Here is a 13108-nt window from a genome sequence, read left to right as displayed (position 1 = left end):
CAGGCAAGGCAATGTCTCAAGTCCAGCTCCAAGGACCAAACCTTTCTGAAGCCTCATGTATAAATCAAGCCATTGCATCTGGGCACAGTGACACATTGTAATCCCAGCTACTTGGGAGGCTAAAGAAAAGGGAATCACAGTTCAAGGCCAGCCTGAGCAACTTAATGAGACCCTGTCTGAAAAAAAGGAATTTAAGTAATAAAGGAGCTGTGCTCAGTATTACAGTGCTTGCCTAGCCTGCGTGAGGTCCTAGGTTCAATCCCTCCTGCCACAGAAATAATAAATAAATAAATAAATAATAAACCAAGCCACCACTTTGTCCCTCTCTCCCTTCCCTCTTTTACATTAATTCTTTCTAATTCATCTCTTCCTGTTTCCATTACAACCTACACTTCATATTAACAGGATGGGGATTTATCAGTTGTGAGGAAGTGTGTGATCTTTGCCCCATTTCAAAGTTTATTTTTGTGGGGAGAGGAGATTCCCACTCCTGGATCTTGGAGTCAGGGATGTTGCCTCGTCACATCTAACTAGTGGCAGCAGTGTGGCACAGACTGCAGGCATGCCAGCTGTATCGCATGGTCAGTCCCAGAGATAGCCCAGGGGGTTGAGACCCAGTATCACGGGGAGAGAGGATGGAGCACAGCCCTGGCCAGGCCAACTGCAGACCTCTGCCCATGCACGTGCTCAAGGATCTCAGTGTGGTTTGCCCTGGTCCCTTTGATTAGCTTCCTGCTTCTAAGCCTCCTCTATCAGATGGAGCAGAGGGCTCCACAGAGCAATAGAAGCACCAAGAAGATCTGATAATCTTTGCAGACTGGGAGCTCAGATCATGGGGCCCAAGTCCCAAATCCTCATTGCTAAGTTGGGTTAAGATATGAGAGCTCCAAATAATAAAATGCAAATGCACAGCCCCTTTGCACCTGTGGTATCATTGTAGGGATATGTGGTTGGTAATGCCAGGTTCTATGGTGGGGGCTAAACAGAGCTCAGAGGCTGTCTTCAGAACTCTCCTGGAAGGGGCACCTGGAAGGACCGTGGTTATTCTTAGGACTCTCCTGTTTGGTCACAGCCTGGGAGAGGGGGCCCATGATTCCCTACAGCATAGATGCTACTGTCTTGATCTACTGGTAGCTGCTGTTTCTCCAGACCTAGTCACTGCTCCTGGACATTTCTGGGCCACTGGGATTCCTCAGCCTTCCTCGTCTCCACCATCATCACCAGGTCCTTCTCCTGGCCCTGTCGTATTTGAAACCTATTTCTTGTCTCCCTATCCAGGGAACCAGGGAGGAGGACAATGTAGTGAGCGAGGACTTGGTACAACAGGATGTCCAGGTAAATGAGCCCTGATAGAGGTCCCCAAGGCATAGCAGAGGACCCTTGAGAGAGGGGAGAGGTTGGGAGCCCTGAAAAAGGCTGGAGGTGAAGCCATTTGTATCAAATATCTCGGTATTTGGCACTTTGTTGAAGAAAAGGTTTAAGTTGTCTTTCAAAGGTGCATAACGTGGAAAATTGCTGAGATGTATTTTGGAGGTTTCATTGTTTATTCATGTGTTTACTTCATGTTTTTTGAAATTAAACACGTACTCTGTGCTGGGCACTCTGCCAAGCATTGGGTAATCGCTAATGAACAAAATACTGGGAGAGACAACTCATGTTGATCCCACAGACACTTCTCTATCAATATACCATAATGTCCAGTTGTTTTCAGCCCCTGCCTTATGTTGTTGTGACTATAGGGACAGGTAAAGAGAATGCTATGACATCATCCCTTCTTGTTGGGAGGGAAAGCAATGGTTAGGAGACAGATCTATGAGCAGATCATAATGCACAGAGCCTTGAAAAGGGGAGGAGAACCCTGCTGGAACATCAGGGAGTACTTTGAGAAAGAATGAGACATTTAATCTGGGACATGAGGTTGAGTAGAGCCTTCTCCAGAAAGGAAGGAAGAAAGAACTCGAGGTTTATGTAGAGGTCCAGAGGCCACTAGTTATTGGTATGGTTCTGAGTGGCCTGGCCAGTGTCTCCTCAGGTTTCTTCTCTGAGTTAAATCCCACCTCTTCCCCTTTAGGACCTGTTTGAGGCAGGGGAACTGAAATGGGGAACAGATGAGGCCCAGTTCATTTTCATCTTGGGGAATCGCAGCAAGCAGCATCTTCGGTTGGGTAAGCTCCAGAGAAGACCTACAGCTGCCCCCTACTGCAGCCTGTCCTTTGAGGTCCCTGTTTCTTCTCAGTGTTAGGGGGCACTCTCAGACATCCTGTCTCTGTCTCACTCAGTGTTTGATGAGTATCTGAAGACCACAGGGAAGCCAATCGAAGCTAGCATCCGAGCGGAGCTGTCCGGAGACTTTGAGAAGCTAATGCTGGCCGTGGGTAGGTCCTCATGTTGCATTTCCAGGGCCTTTGAGGGATTCTGGGATACCAGCCCAGGAATAAGGGAAGAGGGGAACTCTTTGTTATCAAGCTGAGAAAACCAGATGGGCCATGGATTCTAAAGGTGGAGCCAGGGCAGCTTGGCTGCAGGAAGCCAAGTTGAATCTCAGCTACTGACCTCCAATGCTGTAGAGGGAGAAAGCACTGAGCTTAGAGTTGGAATAATGGTGACCATGATCAGAGGCTTATGTGAAAGATCTGCTGAACCACACACCACACTGAGCAGGCACGGTCATTATCTCCATTTCACAGATGAGGAAACTGAGTCTCACAGAGACTGAGTCACATGCCAATGGGTAGTTTCATAATGAATTAGGGGTGCTCTGATGGTGGAATGCCAGGAGCTGACCAATCAATGGTGGAATTTAAATTCAAACCCAGGGCTTATAGCCAGGCATGGTGATGCACACCCGTAATCCCAGCAGTTCATGAGGCTGAGGCAAGAGGATTACAAGTTTGAAGCCAGCCTCAGCAACTTAGCAAAGCTCTAAGCAACTTAGTGAGACCCTGTCTCAAAATAAAAAATAAAAAGGGCTGGGGATGTGGCTCAGTGCCCATAGGTTAAATCCCTAGTACCAAAAGAAAAATCAGGGCTTCTTCCAAATTTGCTGTTGACCTAGGTGGGCAGGTAACTTAACCTGACTGGGCCTCACGTCCTCCATCTGTTAAATGGGAGCCTGACCCCAGTTATTTGTTAAATGCTGCCTGACCCCAGTCATTTGCACGTTTGACATTCCAAGAGTCACAGCAGCTGAGTCAGCAGTAAGCTGTGTGTTCGCATTCTGTGGAGGAAGGCCTCATCTTCCCACCCAGAGCTGCCCTCTCCAGCCCTACGTGACGTGACGTAGACAGGGTCAGGAACATGCTACCAGAAAGATCGGAAGTGATTCGGCTGCCAGTACCTTTCTGGGGTAGCAGAATCTAAAGATGCACCTTTTCCACCTCCACCCCAGACTCTACCCCCTGACCTGGCCTAGTTCCCTGTGAAACCTGAAAGGATGAGAAAGATGAAGTGGGCCTTTGAGATGGGCTACTTAGATTTCAACAGGCTCATTTCCTGATTTCTTTACCCTCTGGGTTTGTGATAGAGGCAAATGGATTCAAGGTGCTCTGGGGCTAAGAGCTATCAGGAGCCAGGGTTCTTCCCGCCTCTAAACTAGGTGACTCCTAAGATACAGAAACCTAGAAGGGCTCAGGCGCCATCCCCTCTGTGTTCCAAGGTGGCTGAAATAACTCTCCCTCTTCCTCCCTTTTCCAGTAAAATGTGTCCGCAGCACCCCGGAGTATTTTGCTGAAAGGCTCTTCAAGGCCATGAAGGTATGTGGGGAGTTGATATGAACCAGGCTGGCGGGTGTGTGTGGGGGGGCTCTGCTCACCCCTCACAGGACTGTTGGTACTCTGGCAAGTCTTTGATGTCCACTGGCCAAAGAGAGCCCTCAGGAATTGGCCATGGGCCTCACCTTGGTGATGGCACTCTGTCCCAGGTAAGCTCTGGAGCCTGGGACACTGAGTGCTTACACATCCTGCGGTGGGTATACCTGCCCCGACCTCATGATCAGTCATATAGTAAGTATGGTGGCAGACGACACCCAATCCATCCAGCTGTGTGTGGGTGTCAGCAGCCCACACTTTTAAAAACTAGTGATTAACCAGAATGTTTCTATGCAATGTGCATGGGTAAGAACACTTCAAAACACTTCGGGAAACACTGTGACATATCTGCCAACACTCCTTATGACCCAGCAGGTCCCCTTTGGCTGAGTTCTTGAGAACAGTATTTCACAGGTTATTACACATAGGACAGAGAAACTGAGGCTCTTTCCATGGCACACCAGAGTGAGTGAATGCAGTCATTGGCTGCCAGAGGCCCAAGACCCAGGAGCTCAGGCTTTCCTGGCTCTTTTTGGCCATCCCAGAAGGGAAATGACTACCCACCTTGCTCTGTCTGCCAGTGTGCCATAGTGAGGTTGGGCAGCTGAGTTCTGGAGAGATGTTTGCCTATACACCTGCTCCTAAAAATGCTTGTGACATTATCATCTGTAGGAAAAAATGGGCAGCAACCCCATGTCCACCCAGAGGAGCATGGAAACATAAATACACAGTAGTATTTTTACAAAGTTCCAAAATGTGCACATCTAAGTATTGCTTAGAGTTGCAATATTATAAAAATTATAAGGAAAATCAAGGATGAAAATGACATTTTCAGACAGGAGACAAGGTTTATAAAAAGCAAGAAGGGACACACAGGGACCTTCAGAGGGAACGTCAATGTCTGCCTCTTTTATTCTTTACTGGCAACTAAACTGGGGGCTATCAGCACCACAACCTTCTCTCAAGGCCCCGTTACTTGACCCTGCTTGTCTTCCAGGGCCTGGGGACTCGCGACAACACCCTGATCCGCATCATGGTCACCCGCAGTGAGCTGGACATGCTGGACATTCGGGAGATCTTCCGGACCAAGTATGAGAAGTCCCTCTACAGCATGATCAAGGTCAGCAGACCTCATGGGGGTGCAGAGGGGAGCAGAGAGCTTTTTTCCAAGACAGAGGGCTTGGGAACCACTACCAGGAGAAAAGGCACCATCCGAGAAAGCTGGGGGTCTCTTGGAAGTTCCAGGAGCCTGTGTCTTAGGACTCAAATGTCAGGAGTGCTTGTGAGAAGTGAGGCTGAAAAGGAAGGCAGAGCTGGATGGTGGAGGGCACATGATTTGATTTAAGGATAAGGACTGTGAGTCACCCACCCCTACCCCCGCCCCGGGGCAGGGGAATGCACATTCTGCTGGAACACGGGACCCATTGAAGAATAAATGAGAGTTAATTGAAGAACCCCCCTGGTCATGGGCCAGACAGAGATGCTTGTGAGGTGTCCAGCCTCTTTTTCACAAGACAGATATAAAATTAGGGAGGCTTTCCTTTTTTTTTGAGTGAAGTTTTTTGGTGACAGGGCAAGAGATCTCACTTGTGTTCCTAAGGTATGTTTCCAAATTTTGTGCAAAGATAAACCAGTAACTTCTCATAGCCTTTAATATTTTGAAGTTTATTAAGAAACCTCAAGCAGGCTATAGGATATGCCATTTATTATTGATACGTGTTGTTTGACTTTTAGCATTTCCCAATGTTTTCGTTCATGGAGCCTGAGTTCCATGGAATATTTCCCTTAGAAGGGCTGGGCTAGGGATTCTGGTGGTAGTGGTGTGCTGAGGCTCACGCTGGCATCTGGCAGCGAGAATTCTCCATTTTGGGAAGTATTTACACCACAGAAATTGGCAAATACCTTTTTTCCTTCCTACTTTTCTTCCTTTCTTTTCCCCCCTGAGAGCCTGTTGTTAAATATTGACCAGCCCACCCTGTTAGGTGGTCCAGGACACCTCCATACTCATTTTCTGTGAATGTGTGTGCAGCCCTCCACTCTTCTGGGCTATGCAGAACCTTGGCTTCTGTCTGAGAAGAACCCAGGGCTGGGTGAGAGGTCACCTTTATTTCTCTTTCTTCCCAGAATGACACCTCTGGCGAGTACAAGAAGGCTCTGCTAAAACTGTGCGGGGGAGATGATGAGTAAGTGGCTACTTGGGTCAGGCCGGAGGGAGTGGCCTGGGACTCTCCTAGCTTTCATACCGATGGATGGATTGGATGTGCTGGGGCTCCCTCTGAGCCAGGAGCACCATGCTGGTGAAAGGTGGCCTCTGTTGACAGCTAATGTGTTTGTGGGTCTGTGGGAGTGTCTGTGTGTCTGAACATGAGTGTGTTCTCTCATACATGGAGATGTCTCTTGTGAACAAGTTCTTGTGAACTTGGAAGGTCAAGGTGGAGTTTGGGCCAAGAATATGGGGGTCCAGCCAGGTGCAGTGGTACACACCTGTCATCCTAACCACTTGGGAGACTGAGACAGGAAGATTGCAAGTTCCAGGCCAGCTTTGGCAACTTTGCAAGTCCCTGTCTCAAAATAAAAAGGGCTGGGGTGTAGCTTAGTAGTAGAGCACTTTCCTTGATGTGCAAGGCTTGGGTTCAATCCCTAGCACCTCAAAATGAAAAAGAAGAAAGAGAACATGAGGGTCCAGGCCCTACTACTTTGTAGCTGCTTCTCAGTTACATCGTGTGTTTTATAGGGAGAAATACAAGCTCCTGCTCTGCCTACTCATTGCTTAGGATGTTTGTATCAAGTGCCTTCTGTGCAGCCCTGTGGGGAAGCTCCCATTGAAGCCAACAGTGTAGCAGGGGATGCGGACCAGTATGCCAACATGGTCAGCCCTGCAATGGGGGAGAAGTATAGGCGCCATGTACATGAAAGACATAGGTACACTGACCCTAAACTGTGAATGCTCCTCAGAGATGATGGGGCAGAGACCCAAGGAGGAAGGTGAAGAGGAACAGCCAAGTAACAGGAGGGAGAGTGTTTGGGGTGGAAGAACTCACAAGTAGAAAGGCCTGGAGACAAGGATGGACCACCTGGTTTGTCATATAACTGAGGTCACAGTTACATGGTGCTTGAAGAAAGAAACAAAGCAGAGACGTGGGCCAGGCCTGGGATTCTTCCTGTCATGTTAAATTGGGCCATGGCTTGATGAATTTGTAGAAAGGGAATTGTGGGTACTCTGATTTCTCTTCTCTGAGGTCTTCAAGAATCAATTAAAGAATCAGGTGAGGTGGTGCACACTTGTAATCCCAGCAATTTGGGAAGTTGAAGCAGGAGGACGGCAAACTCAAGGCCAGCCTAGACAACACAGTGAGACTTTGTCTCAAAATAAAAATAAGAAGGGCTGGGGGCATAGCTCAGTGATAGAAAACCCTTGGGTTCAAGCCCCAGTACCCACCACACCCTACCCCAAAAGGATCCTTTAAGGGAGGGAGGGATACAAGAGCCTCCTGCTAACTTTGGTAAGTGCCATAGAGGCTGCCGATTCAAGGGGATACATCGGTACTTTGCAGGAGATGTAGGGACAACGTCATCCTGGGTCCAGTAGCCAGGCTTCTCAGGCATACACACCATATCCCACTCCTTGGCCTTTGAGAGGGTTTGAGACAGAAGTCACTCATGTTATTAAGAAGAAAAGGGAGGCCCAAGGATTGGAGAAGTCCTTCCCCCACTTGGACCTGAGGCCAAGAAGGCTTCTGGGAGAAGCCAGTGTTTCAGGGAGCTGGAGGACAGCTCAAGAGAGGATGGAAGATGCTCAGGAACGAGGGAAGGGCTCTGGGTAATGAATGAAGCCAGGCTGAAGAGAAAGGAAAGCTACAGGTGTGTGTGTTGGTGAGTGTGTGTGTGTGTGCATGTGTGTCTGTGTGTGTGTGTGTGTTGTGTATGGAGCATTACCCATAATGACATTCCCTCCTTCCCCCCCTCAACCCCCCTCAACCCCCTCCATTCCAGTGCTGCTGGCCAGTTCTTCCCGGAGGCAGCGCAGGTGGCCTATCAGATGTGGGAACTTAGTGCAGTGTCCCGAGTAGAGGTCAGACCCTCCCCACCTCCTGCTTGACCACCAGCTTCCACTCTTCCGCTTGCACCTTCCTGCTGCTCTGGTTGGCACCCAGCTGCCCCCTGGTGGCCAATCTGAGACAGATTCTCACAACTGCAGCTTCCTTTTCTCCCCTGGAGTGATGAATTGCTGGGGGGACCTTCTGGAGGGGGCTCCTGATTCCTGCATTAACTTCTAACACACTGGGGAGTATTCTGGCCCACTCACTGCTAACAGGGCTTGCTCAAGCGGAGACCTGGCTGGTTCTAGGGGGTTCCTGTTTCATCCTGGGTCCAGTAGCCGAGCTTCCCAGGCATACACACTGAGATCCCTGGGGGCATTGAAAGAGTCGAGGCTGTGCTCCTAAGCATTCTCAGACCTGAGGCCCACAAAGGACAGGGATGAAATGTTTCACAGAAGCATTTCAGACAAACCATTCCAGAGGCCAGTAATACTTGGCCCACACAACAATTTGGAACCTTGGATTCTACAAGTCACTGTCTGGCATACTTTGGGCAAGTACCCACCTGTTTCTGAGCCTCTATTTTTGCTTCTTCAAAATGAAGGGTTAGTCATGGCCATCTTGGTGACTTAAGGCCTCTTGAGCTCTGATGTTCTTGTTGTAAGGCAAGAACTATTAATGTAAATGATCTTAAGTTAAACAAGAAATGAACTTAGTCTGGCAGAGTGGAGGACCCTCAGGATGATAAGTGACACTGAACCCCACACAGTGGGAGAGCAATTCCTCTTCAGTTCCATCGATCTTTCTGATTATGTCAAAGAAATAGTCTAAGCTTGGTGCCAAATGAGTCTCAGCACTCATTGACTATCCTTTTTCACAGAGCAAGGGGCCAAGCGTAGTGTCACATGCCTGTAATCCCAGTGATCCAGGAGGCTGAGACAAGAGGACCCCAAGCTCCAGGCCAGTCTCAGCAACTTAGCAAGACCCTGTTTCAAAATATGAAAAATAAAAAGGGCCAGGAATATAACTCAGGAGTAAAACACCCTTGGGTTCAACCCCCCAGTACCAAAAGAAAAAAAGAGCGAAGAGAGCTGGCTCTGAGTTCAGAGCTTTTGGCAAGCGATGACATCTTGTGAAATTTGGTCATAGTTAACATTGTTGTTTTTTGTTTTTATTACATTTTCATGGGTTATCAGCTTTTATAGCGTATGATACTTCCTAATTTGTTATAGTAATATAATTTTTTCAACCATTAATTCATTTAACAAGTATCTTTTGATGCCTATTATGAGTCAGGCACTATTGTGGGCACAAGAGAGTATATACAAGGACAAAATAGGGAAAGAAATTATCTTTGTCCTTTAAATGTATTCAAATGCACTTCAAACAAATGGGTTGGGTCTTAGTAGCTCAGTGGTAGAACATGTGTATAGCATGTGGAGACCCTGGGCTCCACCCCCAGCATCAAAAATAAAAACAAAAACAGATATGTCTAAGTAAAACAGAAAAGAAGTTGACTCAGGGAAAATATTAAGACTATCACGGGGAATATGCAAATGTAGAAACAGTGTGAAGGTCACTTGGGGGTGACTGAAATTTGGGAAACTCTGTTATAATATTTCAGAACACTGTGGCTGCCTTTTTAGGGGCAGTGACTCTAACAGGCAACAGGGCCCTAGAGACAGGGTGGCATTCTGAAGGGTTGGGGGGCCCAAATGGAGTACACAGTCCCAGGAAACTGGGACAGGGTGAGTCCTATAGCAGAAGCCGACACCTTTTCCCTGACCAGCTCTTGCCCTGCTCCAGGCCTGAGACCACCTCTCTCCTCTGTCCCTCTTAGCTCTGGCTCAGGGTCTGTCTGCTGTGCCTTTCCCCTGCCTCTTTTCCCCAAGCTGCTTGGTTTGGAGCTCACGGGGAAGGCTCCCCCTTCGCATGCTCCTCTCTGGCCTGGCTCCGGAGCCTCTAGACAATTGCTCAGGCTCTTTCTGCTTCTCACAGCTTAAGGGAACCGTGCGCCCAGCAGGTGACTTCAACCCTGATGCAGATGCCAAAGCCCTGAGGAAAGCCATGAAGGGACTTGGTAAGGAGCACATGAGGGCAGGGTTGGCCTCTGGGGTAGCAGTGTGGCAGGTTTAGCAATGGGGTGGGCAGGACCCAGGGATGGGACATCCAGCTACTCTCTGCATAATGAGAAGGCCAGGTCTTCACCCTCCTGGGAGCCTCCTGGCTCCTTCAGTGGGGAAAGGAAGGGCACGAGAGGGCTTATAAGGAACTTGGCAGGCGTCTTTCCTGGAGACCAAGGTGCCCTCCTGGGCCTTAGGTGCAATATACTGGTGTGAAAGAAAGTATTAGGTCATAAAGCCTGGATTTGTGCTGTGGCTTTGCTGCTGACTCACGGTGTGACTTAGTCCTAAGTCCTATAACTGTTCTGGGTAAAATGAGGGCGATGACCCAGTAGCTGAAAAACCCAGTCCTGGGATGAGAGCGCCCCCTGCTGGTCAGCTCTTCTAGGCTGGCATTTGCTTGTTGTGGAAAAAGCCCCACAGCACCCAGCTGGACCTGTGCTCAAGAAAACCCAGCTGGGGACAAAGAGTCAGGGCTTTGGCTTCCATCACCTTTTCTCCGCCTCGCTGTTCAACAGCAACTCCCAGTAGGCTTTAGGGAAAGTCCACTCTTCCAGGGCTTCATTTCTATTTGTCTCATGGGAATAATATCTATCACGCATATCTAGGTCTGTAAGATGATAGGTGTAAAAATGAGTCCTGTGCCAGATCTGAGGTTGATGGCACTGTCTGAGGCAAGATTAGAACCAGAGTCCCTGACTCCCAACCCAATGCTCTCTCCCCTCGTAGGTATCCCTTTTTCTCAACCAGTGACTTGACAGAAGGAAGCTGGGAGGGAGCTAGGGGAAGTCAGTGGCCTGAGCCAAAGGCAAAGGGCCTGCAGGGGCTCAGGAGCACATGACTGCCTGGCCAGATTTCTACCCAGATGGGGACCATCACTGGGGGGACATGGAGAAGCTGAGTCGTAGGCCTTCCTCTGAGGCATGTGGCTTTGATGATTCAGGAACCGATGAGGACACCATCATTGATATCATCACTCACCGCAGCAATGCCCAGCGCCAGCAGATCCGGCAGACCTTCAAGTCTCACTTTGGCCGGGTAAGGGCCTCCCCGCATCTATGCAGCTCCCCTTTGAAGCTCATCCCCTCACAGCCAGCTCTGCACTGTTGGGCACAAATATCTTCATGGCAATAGGAACCTCGTGTGATTAGATGATCTTGGAATGTCTCCAGTACTGGGTTCGGACATACCTCTTGGCTCCCCCAGTTCCTTGCTATCAGTGACACTTGTGCGAGATGGCACAGGAGAGGCAGAAGCTCAGCATGGGTCCCCGATCAGGGATATGAGTGTTTTCAGATGGTGCTTTGGGGGACTTGCAGTTCCTCTGTGCAGAGAGAGAGAGCTGGCTTCAAAGCCCCAAGGCTGAGTGTCAGTGATTATCGCACCTTGGTGGCACCTGGCTTAGGCTGATGAGTTTCCCCCAAGATGGAAATGATGTTCCTGCAGCATTGCCTCCCAGGAGAGCAGGTCTGCTTCTTGGTTCTTTTTCTCCCACTCTCTTTAACTTCATCTGAATAATAAATGCAAGCCTGGTGCATTGGTTCATGCCTGTGATCCTAGTGATTCTGGAGGCTGAGGCAGGAGAATCGCAAGTTTGAGGCCAGCTCCAGCAACTTAGCAAGATCCTTTTTCGAAATAAAAATTAAAACAGGCTGGGGGTGTAGCTCAGTGGTAGAGCTCCCCTGGGTACAATCCCCAGAACCAAAAAAAATAAAACACAAAATAGGGCAAGGGATGTGGCTCAGTGATTGAATGCCCCTGAATTCAATCCCAGATACTACCCCCCCCCAAAAAAAATATAGATATAATGTATAAAATTCAACATCAGCAAGACAGACAGACTCCTGTGACTTTCCCACAGGGAGATCCTGTTTCCTCATTTCCTATCTTCTCCCTGTCCTGGGTAACGAGTGAGCAAGTTTTGATGTTGGCATGACCTTGGCCCTGCCCTTTGTAGGACTTAATGGCTGACCTGAAGTCTGAGATCTCTGGAGACCTGGCGAGGCTGATTCTCGGGCTCATGATGCCACCAGCCCATTATGATGCCAAGCAGTTGAAGAAGGCCATGGAGGTATAGTGTAGGCACCAGTCTCTGCTGGTTCTGGTGGGGCACAGAGGTCAGGACAGTGGCCAAGATCGTCTTTGCCTGGATGTTCTAGGGAGCTGGCACGGATGAAAAGGCTCTGATCGAAATCCTGGCCACTCGGAACAATGATGAAATCCGGGCCATCAATGAGGCCTACAAGGAGGGTAAGTCTGGGGAACTGGGCCTAATGCTGCTGGGAGGCAGGCGGAAGAAAAGCCAGGGCCCTCTGCTCTCAACCTCAGCCTCAACTCCACCCACAGCTCGAGCCTATCTCCTTTCTCTCAATTCACGAGGCTTGGATAAGCCCCTTGGGTGTGCCCAGCCCTGTGTCTGGAGAAAGACAGAGGTGTCCCAGTAGGACAAAGGCCTGGCAGTAGAAGAAGGTTTGGAAGGAGGTGAGAAGAGAGAGCTTCCCAGCCCACTAAAGAGAGCGAGAGAGACTTCATGGTGTGTGGCCTGAGCAGCTGTCCAGGGCCCAAACTCAGCAGGATCTTCTGCTTAAATGCACGCTCTGCTGTTGCTATCTTCAAATTCTTAGTGCTTAAACAAGTGGCCTCTTATTTTCGTTATGAAAAGCCACAGACAGTTTTTCTCTTATAAACAGTTTCCAGTAGAATTTTTGAGTAGGGGAGTGACATGGTCACAGTTGTGCTCTTGGGTCTAGATAGAGGTTTTAAGGGAGAGAGGTGAGATACTATGAGACCTCAACCAGCATGTAAGCAGAAGCATGCAGAGGAGGTGAGGGTTGATGGGAATACCAGTTGTCTTAACAAAATCAGCAGAAGGATGACTGGATGCCCCCGAGAGTTGACTACACACCCCTTCATTCCCACCTCTCCTTGCTAACAACTGCCCTGGCCCAAGTTTGAGCTTTTTGGCCAGCAGGTGCCCACACCCCCTTTCTCTGTCTCAGACTATCACAAGTCCCTGGAGGATGCCCTGAGCTCAGACACATCCGGCCACTTTAAGAGGATCCTCATTTCTCTGGCCACGGTGAGTGCATTCATGGGGCCTGGGAGGAGGGGAAGCGTGACTGAGTGCGAGAGAGGAGTC

The 13108-nt window shown here is 49.2% G+C and overlaps 1 protein-coding gene across 2 annotated transcripts in view; it reads left to right on the top strand.

Annotated features, from left to right (window-relative positions):
- Anxa6 (annexin A6) overlaps window positions 1–13108 on the top strand; it is a 51435-nt gene that overhangs the window by 22283 nt on the left and 16044 nt on the right. For both annotated transcript variants that reach the window (XM_013363121.4, XM_005335805.5), the window contains exons 8-19: window positions 1279–1335; window positions 2072–2165; window positions 2280–2375; window positions 3694–3752; window positions 4804–4926; window positions 5931–5989; window positions 7800–7878; window positions 9845–9926; window positions 10913–11007; window positions 11927–12040; window positions 12129–12219; window positions 12969–13048. In XM_013363121.4, coding sequence (XP_013218575.1) covers window positions 1279–1335; window positions 2072–2165; window positions 2280–2375; window positions 3694–3752; window positions 4804–4926; window positions 5931–5989; window positions 7800–7878; window positions 9845–9926; window positions 10913–11007; window positions 11927–12040; window positions 12129–12219; window positions 12969–13048 — 1029 coding nt within the window. The remainder of the gene's footprint in view (window positions 1–1278; window positions 1336–2071; window positions 2166–2279; window positions 2376–3693; window positions 3753–4803; window positions 4927–5930; window positions 5990–7799; window positions 7879–9844; window positions 9927–10912; window positions 11008–11926; window positions 12041–12128; window positions 12220–12968; window positions 13049–13108) is intronic.

The sequence above is a fragment of the Ictidomys tridecemlineatus genome, chromosome 1 (assembly GCF_052094955.1).
Source record: "Ictidomys tridecemlineatus isolate mIctTri1 chromosome 1, mIctTri1.hap1, whole genome shotgun sequence".
Taxonomy (NCBI): Eukaryota; Metazoa; Chordata; class Mammalia; order Rodentia; family Sciuridae; genus Ictidomys; species Ictidomys tridecemlineatus.
Note: the sequence above shows the minus strand (reverse complement) of the source record. Positions and strands in the feature narration are given on the sequence as shown.